General features: G+C 41.8%; 2 protein-coding genes across 3 annotated transcripts; one reads left to right on the top strand and one right to left on the bottom strand.

Moving 5' to 3' along the window:
- Positions 1-345: 345 nt before the first annotated feature.
- Positions 346-21495, bottom strand: znf646 (zinc finger protein 646). 2 transcript variants are annotated; one of them, XR_015868382.1, is made up of 5 exons: positions 21352-21495; positions 18128-20430; positions 16812-17786; positions 5655-5840; positions 346-727 (listed from the first exon to the last, which is right to left on the bottom strand). XR_015868382.1 is itself a non-coding variant. In XM_088438902.1 (4 exons), the coding sequence occupies exons 2-4, from the start codon at positions 20302-20304 to the stop codon at positions 15227-15229; spliced, it is 3867 nt and encodes a 1288-aa protein (XP_088295028.1). In that variant the 5' UTR covers positions 20305-20430; positions 21352-21495; the 3' UTR covers positions 12402-15226. The 2 variants fall into 2 exon arrangements, 1 of the variants encoding a protein (XP_088295028.1); XM_088438902.1 differs by lacking the exons at positions 346-727; positions 5655-5840 and adding an exon at positions 12402-15941.
- Positions 3470-12367, top strand: LOC148409878 (tumor necrosis factor receptor superfamily member 12A). Its single transcript, XM_088438910.1, has 5 exons — positions 3470-3732; positions 8838-8936; positions 9133-9276; positions 10368-10416; positions 10494-12367. Exons 1-4 carry the CDS (start codon positions 3651-3653, stop codon positions 10406-10408), a joined length of 366 nt encoding a protein of 121 aa, XP_088295036.1. The 5' UTR covers positions 3470-3650; the 3' UTR covers positions 10409-10416; positions 10494-12367.
- Positions 21496-21700: the final 205 nt, after the last annotated feature.

Below are 21700 nucleotides of genomic sequence, written 5' to 3'. Positions count from 1 at the left end.
TTTGTCTCAGCAAGACAGCGATATGCATTTCATATCGCACGCATGGGACATTATTGGGAAATCCAGGATGTCCTCCGCTGAGGACACTAGGACTTAGAGTAGCAATGATTAGAATCCGTGTAATAAGAGGACTAGTGGTACCAGTACTTGGTATTGGTTACTACTCAAGATTTGAGCGCTTGTGCTGAAAACATTTTTTGCTTGTTTTTGTGTTTGTAAGTTTTTTTTTTTTAGTGTACTTTTTTCACGGCGGTGTTTATTTTTTTAGTTGACTCATTTGTGTTTGTACGGTATGTTTTTGTGCACCTTTTCTACTTTTCTTCCCGCGTGTTTTTTTGCGTGTGCGCGTTTGAGTCTTTTGTTCCTGTTTGTGTGTCTGAATGTGTATCGCGTGTTGCCCCCGTTGCCATGGCGCCCCCGGGCCAGTTTGACACAACATCTGCAGCTTCTAGTGGGCTCGTTACAGTATGAAATGACAGCAGTGGAAAGTCAGCACATACGGGCGGCCGTTGCGCAGCTCCGGGTCGTCCGAAAGGTCGAGTAGAAAAACATCTGGGCCAGGACATTCTTCGGGCGTCATCCGCGCCGTGAGCCTCCTTTTCCTCCTCCTCCGCCTCCTCCTCCTCGGACCATGTGAACGTTTGTCGGGACGTTGGCTCGCGTCTGTTTGACGTTAGAACTTGTGGGAACGGCGCTTCGCACCATGTTGTGCGGGAACGCTTCCAGACTCCGCGGAGGGAGGGAAAAAAAAAAGTTAATTCAGCATTTGGGAACAGTTACATCAACGTTCCAGGAGACTTTGTTATAATGTCAGCTTGAAAAACAAACGTCTGTGATATAACCGGCTTGGATTAAAGTGGGGGGGGGGGGGGGGGGCACCTCTTAATATCACCGCTGTCATTAAACACTTGTAGAAAACAGCTAAAACCAAGGCTTTTTTTTTTCACAAAAAAACCACAGTCTATAGAGTAAGGCTTTTTTTTTCGTAGAAAATCAAGTCTATCATAAGACTCTATATATAGTAAGACTTTTATGGTAAGGCTTTTTTTCACACAAAAAACGACAGTATAGTAAGACTGTTTGCAAAAAACAACGGTGTATAGTAAAGCTTTTTTCGCAAAAAAACGAGTCTATAGTAATTCTTTTTTTCACAAAAAACGACAGTGTATAGTAAGGCGTTTTTCGCAAAAAAAAATGTATAGTAAGGCTTTTTTGCAAAAAGAAAGTATAGCAAGGCTTTTTTTCGACAAAAACGAGTGTATAGTAAGGCTTTTTTCGCAAAAAAACGAGTCTATAGTAATTCTTTTTTTTTCACAAAAAAACGACAGTGTATAGTAAGGCTTTTTTTTCGCAAAAAAACAACTGTATAGTAAGGCTTTTTTTTGCAAAAAACGACGGTGTATAGTAAGGCTTTTTTCGCAAAAAAACGAGTCTATAGTAATTCTTTTTTTTCACAAAAAACGACAGTCTGTAGTAAGGCTTTTTTTTTGCAAAAAACAACGGTGTATAGTAAGGCTTTTTTAGCAAAAAAACGAGTCTATAGTAATTCTTTTTTTTCACAAAAAAACGACAGTGTATAGTAAGGCTTTTTTTCGCAAAAAACAACTGTATAGTAAGGCTTTTTTTTGCAAAAAACGACAGTGTATAGTAAGGCTTTTTTCGCAAAAAAACGAGTCTATAGTAATTCTTTTTTTTCACAAAAAGCGACAGTCTATAGTAAGGCTTTTTTTTGCAAAAAACGACGGTGTATAGTAAGGCTTTTTTCGCAAAAAAACGAGTCTATAGTAATTCTTTTTTTTCACAAAAAGCGACGGTGTATAGTAAGGCTTTTTTTGCAAAAAAACAAGTCTATAGTAATTCTTTTTTTTTCACAAAAAACGACAGTCTATAGCAAGGCTTTTTTTCAACAAAAACGACAGTGTATAGTAAGGCTTTTTTCGCAAAAAAACGAGTCTATAGTAATTCTTTTTTTCACAAAAAACGACAGTCTATAGCAAGTCTTTTTTTCAACAAAAACGACAAAAAACGACAGTGTATAGTAAGGCTTTTTTTCGCAAAAAAACAACTGTATAGTAAGGCTTTTTTTGCAAAAAACGACGGTGTATAGTAAGGCTTTTTTCGCAAAAAAACGAGTCTATAGTATTTTTTTTTCAACAAAAACGACAGTGTATAGTAAGGCTTTTTTTGCAAAAAAAAAAGTCTATAGCAAGGCTTTTTTTTTCGACAAAAACGACAGTGTATAGTAAGGCTTTTTTTTTGCAAAAAACGACGGTGTATATTAAGGCTTTTTTCGCAAAAAAACGAGTCTATAGTAATTCTTTTTTTTTCACAAAAAACGACAGTGTATAGTAAGGCTTTTTTTTCGCAAAAAAACAACTGTATAGTAAGGCTTTTTTTGCAAAAAGAAAGTCTATAGCAAGGCTTTTTTTTGACAAAAACGACAGTGTATAGTAAGGCTTTTTTTGCAAAAAAAAAGTCTATAGCAAGGCTTTTTTTCGACAAAAACGACAATGTATAGTAAGGCTTTTTTTTGCAAAAAAAAAAAGTCTATAGCAAGGCTTTTTTTCGACAAAAACGACAGTGTATAGTAAGGCTTTTTTTTGCAAAAAACTACGGTGTATAGTAAGGCTTTTTTGCAAAAAAACGAGTCTATAGTAATTCTTTTTTTTCACAAAACGACAGTGTATAGTAAGGCTTTTTTGCTTTTTTAAAAAAAAATAAATAAATAAAATAACTCCTTACTACAGAGGTGGTTGCAAAAATTCTTTCCACTACACATTGTTGTTTTTATTTTTGCAAGTATATTTAGTTGCGTTTGAAGCCGGCCGGCGCTGCTCGGCGGGGTGTTGTCGCACACCTCCAGATGTTTGGAGCACTTTGCCTGCCTTGTTGTTTCAAAAGTGCTCCACCCTCCCCCCAGACGCGAATAACAACACTGGGACACTCACGTCTTCTGACGTCACCAGCTCACTCTATTAGCCTTCATTTTTCTTCTTTCAACATGAACATTAGCGAGTGATTTTTTCGAACTACGCCGCCCCCTGTGGCGCGTCCTGTTATTGCAGGATGCTCCATAAAGGCTCATTATTAAAGTTTTCCCTCCAAACAGCACGTTGCTCCATTTTTTTCTCGCTGTTCTGCTGTGTGTGCGCGCGTGCGTGTGTGTGTTGGCAGACGGCGGCGATGACGTCGTCAGGCGTGGTAATAACAATGAGAACACGATTGAATCCAGACTACAAGGTCTCGCAAACTCGTGTGTCAAAAATGTAGCAATCCAGAAAAAAAAAAAAAAACTTTAAGAGTGCAAAGATTTGACGCGCATGCGTGCCTGTCGTGCATATACTGTAATGTGGGAAAAAAATGGAGAAAAAGTCCGCTGGTGGAGTTTCCTGAGTGAAGTGGAGCAGTGTGGAGTGGATAGGAAATGACTCATGGTGTGTGTGCGCGCGCGTGTGTGTATGTGCGAGCGTGGGTGTGTGCTGCAGTGTGCAAGTGTGTTAAAAACACGGAGCCGAGTGGTCCCGGTGACTCACTCCGCGATGTTCACTTTTCCATGCTGACGACCACCGCGCGCTCGTCGCACTTCTTTGATAAATTATTTTGTTTTGAATCTGGAAAGCGTATATCGGGCGCGCGCACGATTCCGTAGGATGGACTCCCAATCTTTATGCGCAATCTGCGGAATTTTCGTGGCTTTGCTGAGCGCTTTTCACGGCGTGTGCGCGCAAAAAAGTAAGTGTGAGTTGTTGTCGTTTTTCTCTTTAATTGGCGCTTCTTGTGTGTCATTTTTGTGTGAAGAGTTTCTTTCGCCGGCTTACACCTTTAACCGGTTCCGCATTCCGATGGTCGGATTTCAGACAGCAGCACATGCACCGAGCCGTAAAGTTTCGCGTCGACCCGAAATAATGAAAAAAAGAACGGAATACTGAATACTTTGAAAGCAAATTCACGTCAAATGATAGTAAACCTGTTACATAAAATCGAGTGAATAACGGATCCTTATATTTCAAACGGACTCTGAAGGCAACGCAAGACCTACGAGAAGATAAATGTAGTGAGGTGTTGCCTTCAGGAACAGTGTGAAATCGGCGAGTTCGTCATTTTAGGGAAATGTCAGGTGATGCATTTAGGGATTCCCTACAAATCAGTGGGTGGTTTTCACTGATTTAACCTGAAGGCCACACACGACATAAAATAATCAGTTCTGCAATAAGTCGTTGTTTCTTTGCAGCGATGCGCGGTTCTTAGTTTTGGACTGTCAGTAAAGGCAACACTTGGTTAAAAATAATTAGGTGCTAGGTGTTGCCTTCAAGGACACTCTGGAGCCACTGGTGGATGTTTTAATTGGCCAAGGGCGCCACATTATAGGCAAATGTCACGCGTTGCCTTCAGGGACCAACTAAAAGTCATTGCTCTTTTTAATACATGGGTGCGTGGTTTTAACTGATTTCAGATTGACCTTGAAGGCAACACTTGACTCGAAACTATCAGGTAGATGCCATGTGGCCTTCAGGGACAGTCTGAAATAGGTTTTTATCTCCCAGCAATGCACAAGTCTTGATTTCGGACTGTCTGTGAAGGCAACACTAGATGAAAGATAATTGCGTTCCAGGTGTTGCCTTCAGGGACAGTCTGACCCAGCCAAGCCACTGATAAGCAGTCAAATCAATTACGATTGGTTCCCAAAACACAAAGCATCCGAACCGAAGAGTGAACGTCATTAAAGTAATAATCTGGCATGTTCATCACAATATCAACTCATCGGGAGAGTCGTAAAACTGCCTCGTAAAACATTCCAAGTCGTTCGGTTGGAACGTACTTTTTTTTTATCACCTATGTATACATTTAACAAGAAAAATCACACTATAACTCTTGCTAACACGTGCTCAATACTATATCTAAATAAAATGAACCCTGAAAATAAGACAAATACACAAGTGCTTCATGAAGCTTCGTTTGCACGTGACATCACTACTTGATACTTGGAATAAAAACTATCTGAAAACTAATGAAAAAAAAGTGCTTCGTGAAGCTTCGGTTACACATCACAACTCAATAATATATCTGAATAAAAGTAATCCTGAAACTAATAAAAAATACACAAGTGCATCATGAAGCTTCATCATTACCCACTTTGGCTAAATAAAACTAATAGGGAAGCCAATAAAAAAAAGTGCTTCATGAAGCTTTGTTTACTCATTACTACTCACTTTTTCTAAATAAAACTAAGCCTAAACCCGATAAAATCTCAAATGTAGCGTTTCCGAAAAATTCAAGCCAGCCATGATGAAAAAATCAAAAAAAGGAATGGGCCACATCTCTGTTTGGCATGAAAGTGCTTTAAGTTCTACTTGTAAGTCGAGCTGGGCCCTCGAGCAACGCGCTGTACTCTCAAGTTGACTTAAGAGTCGACTTAGTCCAAAAAGTTTAGCGCGCTTGTTTTCTTAAGGCTTTTGTGTTGAATGTGAAAACAGCGCTCGCCTTCCGCCATCTCCCACATCTGGATATCAGCTGCTGCTCCGCCCGCCCTCGTCCGTTTTATGACAAAACGCAACATCCCCACACCCAAAAAAAAAAAAACGAGACTCCCCAACGTTAGGAATGCGAACGTCGGCGCCAAGATTTCCCATGCTCCGAGCGGCCTGAAAACTCACCATCGGCGCGGTGTCGCTTTTTCTTTTTTCTGTCTTTGCCGCGGAGCAGACGCGGTCGCCGGCGCTCGGGGTCACTGGGCGGTCACGCCTACGCTCCTTCCCGGTGACCTTGGGCATTCCCGGAGTTCTTCCGCCTCTTGTGCCACTTTTGCATTCCGACCTCACTCTTCTGCTGCGCTAGCAACACTGCCCAGTAAAAAAAAAAAAAAAAAGGATAACTTGTATTTTAGGTTGCTAAAACTGTATATATTTTCTAACACTACTATAGGACTTTTCTCTAGGACTTGTTGGGATACTAGTTGGACTAGTAGGACAACTAACATACATGTTAATAGTGAGAGTGTAACACAAAAAAAAGATTAAAATTCATACTAGAGTGCAACTTTTTTCCTCACTAGTAGGACAACTGTTAAGTTCCGCAAGCTACTAGTGCAAGATCTACTGTTGAGCTTTTTGGTCTGTAGTTGTGCTACGAGTATCACAAATAACATACATGTTAATAGTGAAACTAAATAACACAAAAAAAGACTAAAAGTCATACTAGAGTGCAATTTTTTTCCTCACTAGTAGGACAACTGCTAAGTTCTGCAAGCTACTAGTGCAAGATCTACTGTTGAGGTTTTTGGTCTGTAGTTGTGCTACGAGTATCACAACTAACACACGTTAATAAAACTAAATAACACAAAAAAAGACTAAAATTCATACTAGAGTGTAATTTTTTTCCTCACTAGCAGGACAATTGTTAAGTTCCGCAAGCTACTAGTGCAGGATCTACTGCTGAGGTTTTTGGTCTGTAGTTGTGCTACGAGTATCACAACTAACACACATGTTAACAATGAGACTAAATAACACAAAAAAAAGACTAAAACTCATACTAGAGTGCAATTTTTTTCCTCACTAGTAGGACAACAGTTAAGTTTCGCAAGCTACTAGTGCACTGTTGAGGTTTTTGGTCTGTAGTCCTGACTGCTGGGACAACTATTGCAACTCCATGTTAATAATGAGGCAAAAAAAAAAAAAAAGATCTTTTCAAATTAAGAATAAATGAAATTGAAAATTTGGTTGACTCGTTTGCAACTGTGAAGTTTTCAAACTTTATGAGCAAGGATAAGGATGAAGGATGATAAGGATGAAGGATTATTTATTTTTTTGCTAATGCGTAACAGAAGGAAAACGTTTGGCATGCTAGTAGCGGCAGTGCGTTAGCGAGGCAAAACCAGCCGTGCCACATCGTCTCCGATGAGTCAGGCGGGAACGGCGCGCTCACGCGACGGCGTCCTCATCCCAAGTCTTCAAATGACTTAACGAGCAGGTGCTGTTTTGTTGCGTGCATGCGTGGCCTTTTCTTGTGGCGCGCGCTACTTACTTGAAATGAAAGCGGCATGCGACTTCAAAAACCGAGCTGGACGCGTCTGCCAATCCCCCAAAGCCAAAGAATCCTACATTTCCCACAGTGCAACACATTTTTACAATCCGAGTGTCAACCACACCCGAAAAACAAAAATGTTTGTCAAACGCTAACTTCTGCTAACCTGCCTGAGGCGTTTGGATGTTAGCATTAAGCTAGCTAATGTCCGTTAAGCAACATTTCCTTGTTGATTTTGCTGTTTAAGTACATTCTTTTTTTTAAGGGTCAAAAAGCAAAGTTTTTTTTAACTTTTTTTAAGGGTAATAATGTCCGACAGTACGATGTCAAGAAGTTATCTCGGGGTGTGAAAAAAAGGAAGGAGTCGCATCGCAAGCGGATGAGTCAGGAAGGGTGACGCAAGGCCGAGGCTGACGACAGCCTATTGTTTGGCCCGTCTTATCGAGGTGACAAATACTGTTGGGTGACATTTGTTTTGCTTTGTTTTGGCCTTTTCCTTTGGCATCTGCGACATCTTCCGATTGTTGGACAACAACGCCCTTGGATAACACTATTCATTTTATCACGCTGAGTGTCATGAAAGGTTAAAAAAAAAAAAGACAGTAAAAAAAAAATTAGATACAAAAAAATATAAAATATGAAAAGTAAAAATATGCATTAAAAATAATATATGTATAAAACAGAATTGTATGCCTGTAAAAAACATACGAAGAATAGAATTATAATTATATATATTACACAATATACATATTAAACAAATACATTTAAAATAAATGTGAAGAAATACATTAAAATAAATACATCTTTAAATAATAGTTTAAGTATATAAAACAAATTATAAATTTGCGTTAGTGGGCATAGTATATACCATTAAGAATAAAATATACTGTAAAAAAAAACTCAACCATATATAAGTCAAAAAATAGATATGGATATACACTATTATATAAATGTATATAAAGTAAAAATAAATAAAATTAACATTTAAATAAAGTAAAACAATATAATAAAATTATATTATAAAATATGAAGAATAAAATACAAATATTTTAATTAGATATAATACAAATAAAATGTATTTAAAATATACAAAAATATTAATATACATATCATTTAGAATGAAAAATTAAAGTTAAATCTTTGTAATGGTATTGGTCATCCAAAAAAAGTTAGAATGATTACTAATAAAGGAGAAAATAATGTAAATTTTTAAACAATTAATTGAAGTTCATAATAAATATTTTAAAATATTTAGAAACTTAATTTAAATGTGGTTATTATTTGAAAATATTCAATACAAGCAAAATATTTAAAAGTTTTAATGACATCTAAACATACGAAATGTGGACAAATGCTTTGCAAAATATTAAATATTATGTAATTACTTTTAGTCATTGCAGAGCTTTCAGTGCAGCTTAATCTGAACAAGACGTGGAAATGGGGGGCAGTGTGTGTGTGTGTGTGTGTGTGTGTGTGTGTGTTTCACTCACACACTGAAGCGTTCGTCTGTCTGTGCGTCATGCAAACAAACGAAGGCTTCCATTGTGCGGGTCGGGAAGGAAGCCTTTTCCCTGGCCCACCATCTTGTTTTCATCCGAAAGACAGACACGCGCGTTCCGAGGAACGAAATGACCCGCCGGCCCCGCGTCTTGCATCAGCGCCGGCCGCAGGAAACGCGTCACAACCGGAGGACGTTTTCTTAGTGGGCACCAAGAAAATGAGATGACGCCAGCGTGGCGCCTTGACTTACAAGTTATTGATACTGTTTAAATGACAAGACTTTTTATTTCTATTGAATGTCAATTTTCTGTGCGCAGATCAATGCGGCGTTTCGGAATTCTGGAATTCCGACCTGGACGTGTGCGTCCCGTGCGCGTCCTGCAAGCAGTACCCAAAGACGCCGTCGTGCAACACATGTGAGACCTCGTATGACTTTTGCGAAATTTTACTCCTCCTAGATTAGCCTAAATAAATCCCCAAAAATTCAAAACAATTCGATTTTTAAGTCAAAGCCACTAGAGGGCGCACTAGCAGCAAATCCAATTCTATAAGCCTTTCAAATTTTCATCGGTTCGATCCAATTTGAATTTGGGCGCCATTTTTCAACCGCAGGCAAACTGGTGGAGGAGACGTCGGACGTGTGGAAGCTAGCGGCCATCAGTAGCTTCTCGGTGCTAGCCGTGGTGCTGGTGGGCGCCGCGCTCATCATCGGGGTCATGGTGCATCGACGCAAGTCGCACAAACTGCCTCTACGAGGTACTTTCCTTGTCTTGCTAGTCTGGCCGTATTGGGTTACGTTCGAGCCAAATTGGGTTAGCAAATTGGGTTGTTCCTTTTTATTTATATTGGCTAGTCTTTCTTATTGGGTTGTTTTTAAGCCAAATAGGGCTATTGTCACATATTATGTTTAATAACCCATACTGGGTTCATTTTAATCCAGATTGGGTTATTCCCTCAATTAGTTTCTAGACATTGGGTTATAATCTCAATGGATTCATATTTTTAATGCCTGAATTTTCATCTCAAATTGTATCATGTTGGGTTATTTTTCTAACCCAAATAGAGCTATTGGCACATTGGGTTATGTTTTATAACCCATATCGGGTTTACTTTAGTCCATGTTGGGTTATTACCTCAAATAGCTTCTACTTTTAATATCCAAATTGAGCTACTTTTAGCCCAAATTGTGGTAGCACATTGGGGTATTTTTTAAGCATATAATGGGTTATTATCTCATATTTTCTGAATTGAGCAAACTTTAACTCAAATTCTATTATAATAGGTTATTTTTTTCAAGACATGGATTATCAGCTCAATGTGTTACAATTTTAATACCCAAAACAAGTTACTTTTAAACCATATTGCAATAACCCAAATTAGGTTAGTAAAACTTTTTTGAATGTATTTTTCAAAACCCATATTGAGTAATCATATTAAGCACACAATGGGTTAATTTTACCCCATGTTAGGTAACTACTTTACTAGTTTTTTTTTTTTTTTTTTTAATGATTTTGAGCTCTTAGTAGTATGTATTATTATTGACGCCCATATTGGGCTTTTTTTTAAACCAAAAATGTAGTCACGTTTTGAATTTATACTGCAGTTTTATGTCATGAAGTTACCACTTGCCAAACTGTGTGACTTTCACCCCATATTGTATTTTTTCTCATATGTATGATTGATCCTTTTTTAAGAATCTGTGCCAGCTGCGTAGCAGTTGTTTGAGTGGCAGTAAGAACGAAACGTGATCGAAATGTCACTTGTTCCCAGAAGCTAGTAAACATGAGCATGCAGTGTTCCACTGTAGTGAAATTTAAGCAGATTTTTTTTTTGTCACCCCCCCACAGAACCAATTGAAGAAACCGCAGGTCCACTTTATCAAGCCTAAACCTTTCAGTGAGTGTACTCGCCATGATGCTATTCAATAGGATGTCATGCAGAAATGTTATTTTATTTTTGTCTGTCCTCCGCAGCCTCGTCTTCCTTTGGAAAGGAAACCGCGCGACGGACAGCGGCGACCTCCCCCCTCCCCGACCCCTCCGGACCGCCTGCTGAGCTCTCAGACTGACTGAGCGACGGCAGGATTGCCCCTGATAACAAATCCACTTTTCTGGAACTTAATTTAACTGAAGAAACGGCAAGGACACACTAGGGTGCCTTTGAACCCCCCCCCCCCCTTTGGTAGAATCAACACTCGGACCCCTACAAGTGGGATGTTATGTTGTGTAAAACATAATACCATGAATGTAAGTATAAGGAGGTCAAAGGTCAGCCGGGCGGGCGGGACTCACTTTTGGGGTCTGTTTGAATGTAGCTAACGTTTAGGTGAAGCGTTTTCTCTCTAGACAATCGTGCACTGTTACTGCGGCTCTCGCCGACTCGACCACACGTTGCTTCCTTGTGTCCAAACGAGTTCTAGTTAGGACGCTTTACTCGTTGCCGTTTGGAGGGGGATGCAAGCTATCACAATATTTCATGTGGAAATACTGTTTTTGTTTTTTTTTTTTGGCTTCAAAAGGACTGTTTGGGCTACACTGAATGGGGAAGTTGCAAAAGAATTTTGTAACGTAACGAGCCAGTCGATCCGTTTGTGTCCACTATGGCGGACATCGTTTTTTTTTTTTTTGCTTTATCCTTCGACTTATTGGAGCTACTCGACTAAGTCCCGGTGTGCTCGATAGAGGACATCCTGGCCTTTCCGATGTTACCTCATGTGTTTGGGTGCTATCCGAGTTAACTTTGTTGTCGTGCTGAGACAAAATGGACACAATAGTGGACACAAATGAGTAGGCTGAGTCTCGGGATTCATCGAAAAATTCCCGACAAAAAACAAGGCTAACAGTCAGAAAAGTGTATTACTTCACAAAAAAATATACATGTATTTTCTTAAAATGTGATGACTAAAATGAGAGCAAAACTGAGTAAAAAGAAATTGTAATTTTACAAGGAAATTATTAAAATTTCCACTGCCGCCTATAAGTTGTAAAATTGAACCCTTTTAAAAATAAATAAATAAGACCATTGCAAGCTAATTTCAAGGATTCTGACAAACCAAAAAGTTGACGTGAGTTGACGTGAATTGACGTCAACGGCACTCTTTGGTAAGGTTTCTATTGACGTCCTTTCACGTCAATGGTGCTCAAAGTGTTAATTTGATAAAAAGTTAAGGTATTTTTTTTTTTTGACATTTGGACGTAGACATTTTATATCCACGTTATTATTCCCCCACAATGTGTCCCGAATAGTTCTTTGTTGTTGTTTTTTTTTTCCAGTTTTGACGAGAAGATGCAAAAAAATTCCTTCCATGCAGGATGCTAAGATATAAAAAGTCTACACACCTGTGTTGAAATGTATAACAAATGAACAAAACGTCATTTGAATTAGATTTTCCTTAAGAATGTGATCAAGTTGAGTTGTTTGAGGAGGCTTTCCCTGCCACTTTGTGTGTAGACTTTTTACAGCCAGTTTTCTTTTAATGGTGCCGTTTTCGTTCCAGTGTGGCCCTAATATTCTTCATTGCCAGTCAAAAAATATTTTTTTTCCCCTAAGAGACACTATTAAGAATAATGATGAATATATTGTAACACTACAAATACTGTTATGTTGTGAGTTATAAGCACATTTTCCAAAGGGACTTTACAATGAAGATTTTTTTTTTTTTTTTTGTCAAAACTTCTTCCAGGCCAGCTCGTGATTTTAACTAACGTTTTCCTAATGACTTTCTTTTTTTTTTTTTTCTACGTGTATATAAATGTTGTGTACATGCACTGGCTTCTTTTGACCTAATGCATTCCTCTCAATGCTTTGATTACCAAAATGTATTTTCACAATAAAACTCGTAACTTTGCGGAGTGACTTTGAATACAAAACAAGAGCGCCACCATTTTTTTTTTTTTTAATCGCTACTTTGCTTCCATCCTAGATGAGCTTGGAACAAACAAGTAGAAATCGACATTCCCGTGACAAAATAGGAATATAAATATGACTTAAATACTGAGCAATTTAACCCATTAAATGAGGCGTATTACACAATAACTAAACTATCATTTCTCCTACAGAAAAAAAAAAAAAAAAACTGTACAAAATTCCAGTGGACGAAAGTGTGGAAATGCCCCCCGCCCAAAAAACAAAAATCTAAATTGTTTGTTTAAAATGTGCATTTCCTGCTTTGGGTGGAGGCTACCATGGTAAACGAACACAAGTTCCAGTTTAGAAACAATACAAACATTTAAATAACAGTAGAAAAGTGGCATGAACAGTCAGTCGGTTGTGTTTGGTACAAAGGAATAAAACGTGAGATCGCACTGGAAACGGAACAAATCAGAGTTTTTCTTCCTTGGGGGTGGGCGGGGGATAAAGTACATCCATGAAGTTTTGTAGGATTGCAAGGACAATGGAATTTTTGAGGAAAAAAGTTGTGGTATCACAAAAAAAAAAAAAGTGTTGGGGAAAAAAAAAAAAACATCAGCACAAAAAAGCTCTAAAAGTAAATTGAGTTGAAATGTATTTACATTTTTAGGTTAACTATGAGAGGAATGTCAGCATTTTATAGGGCATAAAACTTAGGGATGCTCGATACCACAAAAATAAATCATAACAAATACCGCATTGTGTGAGATCTCTAACAAAAAAAAAAACTAATAATTCAAGGTACCAAGCAAGAATTGTCTAAAAAAGTGAAGTGTGGAGAGTCTCTGACACCAAAATGCAACCAGCAAATTGAGGAGAGATGTTTGATACCACATTTTTTCCCATAATGATACAAGTATTCTACAGTAGTCGCTGATACCAACTACCGATACCACTAATACTTTTGATAAAAAAAAAAGAGGGATCTATAATCCCAAATTTGATCAAAAACAGGAACAAGCTTCTGTCGTCGGGATTTTTACTTCAAAATAAGGTTGCTATCGCACTGATACCCGCACCCGGTATCAGTACTATTTTTTTTTTCCCTTTCCAGTGTGACCTTACACAGGTTAGCACAGAAAAACATACTTGAGTCTATTGCTTGCAATAAGAACACCTTTCTCTCCCGTGTGCAAATACAATCAAAGTTTCCGTGAAATAAAAGTGAGTGGACGACGTTTTGTCGACAAGCAGGCTGGCAGTCGGCGCCTCCTTCGAGGTATTTCAAACTTGCACGGAAATAAGGCAACGAAAATCACAGAAGAAGCGCGTGGACCAGGCACCAGACAAAAAGACGCTCAAGGACGGAAAGAAAAAAAAAAAAGTGCTGGCTGCATGCAAATTAAAAAGTTGAAATTGAGGGGGCGGGCGAGTACCGAAAAAAACACAAATAATAATTCAAGGTTTCGAGATTTACATCTAGAAAAGTAAAGCGTGGAGAGTCTACGTCACCAAAATGCAGCCGACAAATTGAGTAGGGATGTTCGATACCACTTATTTGTGATAACAGTATGCGTACAAGTAAACAATACTGATAACAAGTACGATACCTCCAATATATTTGTTTACGGATACACTATGCCAATTTTTTTTTCCTCACAACGATTACCGGTATTGAGTGTTCGAGTCTTGAATAGTCAACGATATTGATACCAAAATTACATTGTTTAGGGATGCTGAATATTTCTTTTTCAGACTGATACCATTATAAGTTCTCAAGTCTCGAGCAGTCGACGATACTGAAACCAAGTACCGATAGCACTATCCTTTGGTTAGGGATGCCCGATGCCACTTTTCCCAACTTCTGAGTAGTTTACCCCAAAATGTAGCCCTTTTCCCCAAAAAATTCATGAAAATTATGTCAATTTACCTTTCTTCGAATTTTTTATTTCTATTTTGTAGTCATAAAGATGTTCCTAGATCGCGGCCGTTATTAGTATCGTTTACCATCGTAAGTATCGATACCTAAAAACGAGGCCAGGTATCGGCGTATAGGTATCAGAACTTGTTGTCGGCACTCGCCCATCACTAATTTGTATTTACAACAAATTAGACAGCGCCTGATGTGCGAAAGTGAACACACCCCTGGTAAAATATCATATATGAGTTGATTTAGATGCTTTCAGAAAGAAAAATACATGGATTATTAGCTAGCCCAGGTATATTAGCAAAGCCGTTTTGTTGGGTTAGCAAAACATTTTGGACTTGTGTCCATTTCCTGCCATGAAAAGTTCCTAAAAGGTTACACAAAACATTTCTTTACAAAATCCTGTCATACAAGGACATAAGTAAGCTTCTAGCATACTAGTTCAACTAGAAGAACTTTATTTTTAAGTGGAACAGCTACAGTATTTACTAGATTCAAGTCCATCACTTTGAGTGAGCTTCACACAAACTAAATGAGGTATTTATCTTTTTTTTTTTGTTTTTTTAAACCAGAGCTTTGTAACATCAGCAGTTTTTAAGCACCTACAAAAAAAGTTTGGGAAATGATGTTTGGGGATTACATTTTGCAGTGAACCTAAAATGTTCAAAAGTCTTTAACACTAATTTGACCTTTGCTAAGTTTTGAAAACACCCAACTGTATGAAATAGCCGAATCATGAGGTCTGGCAGAAAAAATTACGATTCAGGAAAACAGGAGCTGAGTAAATAGTTCCCCGTTCCTGACACAAGTAGCGGAACCCTTGCAGGTAAAGCCCATCGCGTTTGGCCGACCGCTTTGCGAAGAGCCACGTGTGACTTTAAGACAACATTCCGAGGTTAAGGAAGGATCCGGTCGGAAGGTTAGTAGACTTCAAAGAAAAGAACCCATGTCCAAGCCCATGAAGTTGTCGGCATCCAAGCTAAAAGAGGAGGAGCCGTCGTAAGCCTGGCGGTTCTGGTGCAACTTCTGATGGTGCCTGAGGTTGGACTTGCTGGAGAAGCTCTTGCCGCACAGCAGGCAGGCGAAGGGTTTCTCTTTGCTGTGGATCCTGCGGTGGCAAATGAGCTGCGTGGAGACGCGGAAGGCCTTGCCGCACTCCGGGCACTGGTAGCGCTTGGGCTCCGTGTGGATGCGCCGGTGGTTCTTGAGGGCCATCAGGTTGGAGAACTCCTTGCGGCAAGCGGCGCAGGAGAAGGAGCCCGTCTTGTGGCTGTTCTTGTGGTTGAGGAGCGAGCCGGCGTGGCGGTAGCTGCGACCGCAGTGCTCGCACACGTGGCTCTTCTCCGACCGCTCGGGGAGATGGGACAAAGGTTCGGTCCAGCTCGACTCCGCTTGGCCGCGGTAGGGGTCCTTGGATGGATCCTTGGAGTGGGCTTCCATGTGGTTCTGCAGGTGCGAAACCAGACAGAAGGTCTTGCCGCATTCCGGGCAGCAATGGCGCCTCATCTGGGAGTGGATCTGGAGCGCGAGGGGGTCCGGGAAGGTCTGCAGGCAAAGGCCGCAGTGGTGGAGGTTTTCCGAGTGCGTCTTCTTATGGTTGAGGAGGGAGCCGGCGTGCCGGTACGAGCGCCCGCAAATGTCGCACCTGCAGGAGCGACAGGTCGGGGGGCAGCGCGGTCAACGGACCAAAAGTAGCAAAGAAAGCCCTTCTAGGGGTGCCTTTTGGTGAGATCTAGACTAGATGACCTCAGGGAAAAAGTTTTGTTTTTTTCCAGGTTAAGTTTAATTTCAATAAAACAAGGATTGGCATTTTTTCCCCATTTCAGGCACTTGAATGCACTTTCTTTCAGTTTTAGACTAACCTGTAACCTGTATGTATAAACGTTGTAAAAAAGCAGTTCATTGTTGTTGAACGTTGACTTATGTGCTTAATATTAACATTTCTATACTTTTTCTTTTGTTTTGTTTCCTGGGGGGGACAGAACACTGTGCATAATTGATATTTTAAGACCAGAGGAGGTTCCTGGACACTAAAAAGCAAGGGACTGTTTCTTGAATTAACTCATTAATTGCCAGTCCAGTTAAAATGGATCACTGACTTTTGTAGCTTGTCAGTGGAGCCCAGTAAAGAATGGATCTTTGCTAGCATATATTTTTTTGGGAAGGGGAATCCTGGACATGGTTACTAGGTTATAAGCAAAGCGTTAATCCTGTGCTAGCTTTTTGCTGGCAAATATTAGTAGTTCTGAGTTACTGGGAGATGCACACACCTCTCACCAAACTGTCTCAATTAGTTCCAGGTCAATAGAAGGGCAGCACTGGGTGAAATTTGGGGTTTTCCTTTTTTTGCGCATTAAGAGAATATGCGACAAGATACGAAAAACTCCCCAGTATTCTCAATCACTGCCATTGATGGCCGTACACGTTAAAGATCCAAATGTGTTTTACAACAGTATCAAAGCGGTCGCCTTTGACGTTACAACAAAAATAACGAATAGCGAATAAAAGAACTCACGTGAAACACTTCTCCTGGCCGTCTCCCGGCTTCCCGACCTCTCCCTGACCTCTGGGGCAGCGGTGCCTCTTGAAGCCGGACCTCCCCCGGAAGCTCTTGCCACACGCCGAGCAGTCGAAACGGTACGCGGCTCGGCTGTGGATCTTCTGATGGTTGTGCAAAACGCTGGCGAGGCGGAAGGCTTTCCCGCAGGTGAGACAGGCGTACTTCTTCTTCTGCGTGTGGATGCGTGTGTGGTTGCGCAACGCCATGACGTTGGTGAAGAACTTGGCGCAGAAGCCGCAGCAAAAATGTCCCGTCTTGTGCGTGTTCTTGTGGTTGAGGAGGCTGCCGGCGTGCCGATAGCTGCGCTGGCAAATGTTGCAGGAGAAGACGCGCTCCTCTCTGCGATCGGTCGCGTCTCCGGGCGAGCCGGCGCAGGGGTGGGCCGCGAGCTGCTCGCCGCTCGGGAACGTCCGCTTACACCGTTTACACTTTGAAGTCCGAGACCTTAAGCCCCGCCTGCCGCCCCCGCGGGCGTCGGAGCAGATGTGAGCCGACAGCTGGCGTTTTCCTCGGAAGCCTTTCCCGCACTTTTGGCAAGCGTGTTTTCGGCTAGCCGAGTGTGTGCGTAAGTGGTTCTTCATGGCCAGCTGATTGGAGTAAGCTTTGTTGCAAAGGGAACAGAAGTACTGGCCCGTTTTGTGGGACTTTTTGTGGTTGACCAGACTTCCGGCGTGGCGATACGTGCGCCCGCACAGCTGGCACGCAAAGGGTCGCATGTCGCCCGTGTTTTCCGATTTGACCTCGGTCCCTGGCGCCGTCGGTCCCGGCGTTTCCGGGGAATCCCCTCCTTCGGACTTGTTCGTCTGCGTGAGGGCCTGGATCTGGTGGTTAAGATCTTGGATCTTGGATCGCTTCTCCCTGTGTCTCCTGAGATGGATCAAGAGCTGCTTCTGGATTTTGAAGGCTTTCCCGCATTCGTGGCAAGTATGCCTGTAGGGGAAAGAAGAGAATGGTGAAGAAATGATCTGGAGCATTATCTAATCAGATTCCAGTACTAAGGTGTGTCCTGCCTGTGGGAATTCACACTGAAGAAATGTTTACATCTTAATTTAAAATGTATTTGTTCGCTCATTTGTTTACAACACACGGTATGCAATTAGTCTCGCACACTGCCAGACACCTGAATTTGAAAAAGAAACTAAAAAGAAAATTGTTTTCCAAAAGATGATTCATGTTCCAGTTGAAGTACTCTTAATTTGAAAAGAAAAACAGGCATATGTTGCCATGGCAAAACAAAAACAACAAACGCAGCAAAACGACATGAAGCTTACCTCTTGATGTCGAAATGGGACCTCTGGTGGTTTTTCAGCGCCAACAGGTTGTAAAAGCGTTTGTGGCACACGTTGCACTTGAAGATGCCAGTTTTGTGAGACTTCTTGTGGTTGAGGAGGGAACCCGAGTGTCTGTACGATCGTCCGCACTGATCACATCTATGCTGACGCTCCTCCAAATGGTCCCTGACGTTGCTCTGGATTTCCTGCTGCAAGTTTTTTCCCTTTTCCTCAATTTCCTCACCGTTTGCCACTTCTTCCTTTTTCTCGACGATGCAATTGTGGTCCTCCAGACGATGGTAGTCGGAACAGACGGTTCCACAGCGGGCGCAGATGATACTTTGCGTCTTACGGCCGCTTCCCGGCCGCTCGGTTCCGGGGACGCCGTCTTCGTCTTGCAGCTTGACGTGAAGGAGCTGATGGGCGAGCAAGTCCTGCCTGCTGGCGAAACTTTCCCCGCAGGTACTGCAGATCATCATCTCCCCCGGCCCGCCGTCTCCGGCGTCCTCCTGGGAGGACACGGACGAGGGTTCCGGTCCGGAAGCGCCGCACTGGGACTGGGCGTGTCCTCGAAGGTGGCTCCTGAGGGCCCGCTGGCTGCTGTAGCTGTTTCCGCAAATGGAACACTGAAAAAGATCGTCTTCTTCGGCGGGGACGCTCATCTGCTGCCCGCTGGGATTTTCTTGGAATCCCTGCGGAAAGTAACCCTGGCGATTGCCGTCATTCGGTCCGTTAAACTGCGCCCTGTTGTGGTCCCGGTTCTGTTGAAGCAGGGGACAGGTGTGCGCCGCGATCCCGGCAATGTCAGCGAAAGTGTCCCCGCAGTCGGCGCACATGTGCCTCTGCTCGAGGTGAGGTAGCCGCGGTGTCAAGTCCTGATGATCCTGGGGCGCGGTACCGTCCTCAAGGTCCTCTCGCGAGAAGAGCTGGACCGGAGAAAAGGATTCCGAGGTGAACCGGTCCCCGCCGCCGTTGAATGGGGATTTGTGAGTTTTGTGGAGGCGGAGGTGACTCTTGAGCGCAGCCAGGTGAGGATACTTCTTCTTGCAGATGGAGCACTGGTAGATCCCCACCTGATGCGAGCGTTTGTGGTTGATGAGGCTTCCCGAGTGGCGGTAGCTCTTGCCGCAGGTCTGGCACCTGAAGGGACGCTCGTCCGACTCGCCGTCCGCTTGGGGGGCAGTCCGACTGACGACGCCGGGAAACGTGCGCGGCGGTTCTCCCTGAGATGATGTTTGATGATTGGAGAAGTTTGAGTACATGTGACCATTAATTGTTCCATGCGGCTGATCAAAACCTTGATTATCATTTATCGGCGCATGATTGATATGAGCTGTATAAAAGTCGGATTGAGGCGAGGTAACGTTGTTGTATGCCAAATTGTCTTGCAGGTCGAAAGACGCGGATGACAAGTTATGAATTTGGATGTGCTCCTGGAACTCCTCATCACTCGGGAGCACGACTTGGCACAAATGGCAGAAGTTGACAGGACCGTCCGGGGTCTTCGGGGAGAACTGCTCTTGTGCGGAGTTGGAGTAGAAGCCGGACGCCGAGGTAGCGCCTCCGCCGTCGTTTCGGACCTTGTGCGTCCTCTGGTGGCTGTAGAGTGCCGCCATGTTGTTGAAGAGTTTGAAACATACGGTGCATTCAAACATTCCCAGCTGGTGAGTCTTCTTGTGGTTGTTCAAGCTTCGGAGGTGAATGTAGGTCTTGTTACAAAGTTCACATCTGAAAGGGCGGCCGGCGGCGTCATCGGGCGGGTCAAGACAATCGTCAGTCAACTGGTTGTTCCAATGATTATTTGCGATTTCACGCGGGGCTTCGTACTCCACTTCCTGCTTCTTTGCTTGCGAAATACGATGAACCCGCTCGTGCGTGGAGAGCTGCGACGCCAGGCGGAAAGCCTTCCCGCATTGCGAGCAGGAGTACTTTTTGCGCGCCGTGTGACTCCGCAAGTGACTCTTCAAAGCTAAAGCGTTGGAGTTCTCCTTGCCGCACACGTGGCACTCGAAGAAGCCCACCTCGTGAGCCTTTTTGTGATTGGCCAGGCTGCCGGCGTGCCTGTAGCCGCGGCCGCACTCGTCACATTTGAATTTGCGCTCATCTTCTTGCTCCGGGGGATCGACGAGCGCGGCCATGCCGGGGCACATCAGCCCCGTCGAGTCATGCGCGGCCATGACGATGAAAATTTAAAGTGTATGCAGGTGGGTAATACATTAGATGTCTTTCTTGTCTATAAACAGTGGAGAAGAGTTGTTTATGTCCAAAGAGTGTCCACAGAGGCCATGGAGGATGAATCCAGCCTATAGATGAGGAGGAGAGACAAAACATGTGAACAACTTATATAAATTCAAACTCATTGCAAAAGGGATGTTCTACCTCAATATTGAGATCGGTCCAACATCAGCCCAAAAAAATGATTGGCTTATTAAACTACATCCAAAAGCTCCAATAATAGCACTCATATCCAGCCTATTTATTTGTGTCCACTTTAGTTTTGTCCATTTTGTCTCAGCAAGAAAAAAAGTTTAAAAAAATAGTTAAATGCATCCCAAAAACACCCTCACATGAGACATCTTTGGAGAGGCAAGCATGTCCTTTATAGAGGACGTTAGGACAGAAAGGAATGAGTCAGAATTTTGAAAACAAAAACAGTGTCAAATATAGTGGACACACATTAATAGAGTGGGAATTAGCAAGATACACAAGCAGTCCATTTCATATTTTGCACTTTATTGGGTATTTTGTTTATATTAACTTTATGGTGGTTATTTCTCCGTGAGCTTTAATTGACCAAACTTTGAATGTCCCTAAACTAAATTTAATTTGATTTATGACCAAACTGTTCTTATACATACATGTATACGGTGAACTTTTTTTGATCAAAATCTATTTAAAAGGGAAACAGTAAATGAATAAGTGAATTCTGTCATTCCATACACGTTTAGTAACACCTGGCACCAGCAGGCTAATTAGATTAGCTGAGTCAATAAACCAACGGATTTTCACTCCTGTTAACGCGACTATTAAACTCTAAGAGAAAACGATTCCAAATAACAACTAATGTCAAAGAGTGTGTAAAAAAAAAAGTATAAGTTAATGTTTTGCGCTAGTTTGTGGCAACGTTAACGGCGGGACGTGCTAACAGCATCTTAGCTAGCAAAACAAACATTGCAGCAAAAATGACAGGAAGCGCAACGTCAGCAAGTGTGCATACTAAATACCTTCAATATCGACTCCACGTAGGTTCCAGGGGATATATGCCAACTCATTATTTCTTTAGATGGCTCATTTTAAGATATGCATACGCCCAAAAGCACTCTTTTTCCAATTGTCTCATTCTTCTTCCATCCCCAGTTCCACTCAGCTCTTGTTGCTAGGGAACAGGAAATGTGCAACCGCTTAACCCTTCCCCCCCGGAGGGGCTTTTTTTTTTTTTTTAATAAACCACATTTTTAAGAAAACTTTTATTCCTACGGGTAGAAAGTAATGAGGGGATTTGGGGTAAATAGTAAATAAAGGAATAAATGAATAAACAAATGAATAATAACTGTAATCGACTGGATGTCGTAA

The sequence above is a fragment of the Hippichthys cyanospilos genome, chromosome 17 (genome assembly GCF_059441005.1).
Source record: "Hippichthys cyanospilos isolate Australia breed blue-spotted pipefish chromosome 17, RoL_Hcya_1.0, whole genome shotgun sequence".
NCBI classification, from domain to species: domain Eukaryota; kingdom Metazoa; phylum Chordata; class Actinopteri; order Syngnathiformes; family Syngnathidae; genus Hippichthys; species Hippichthys cyanospilos.
Note: the sequence above shows the minus strand (reverse complement) of the source record. Positions and strands in the feature narration are given on the sequence as shown.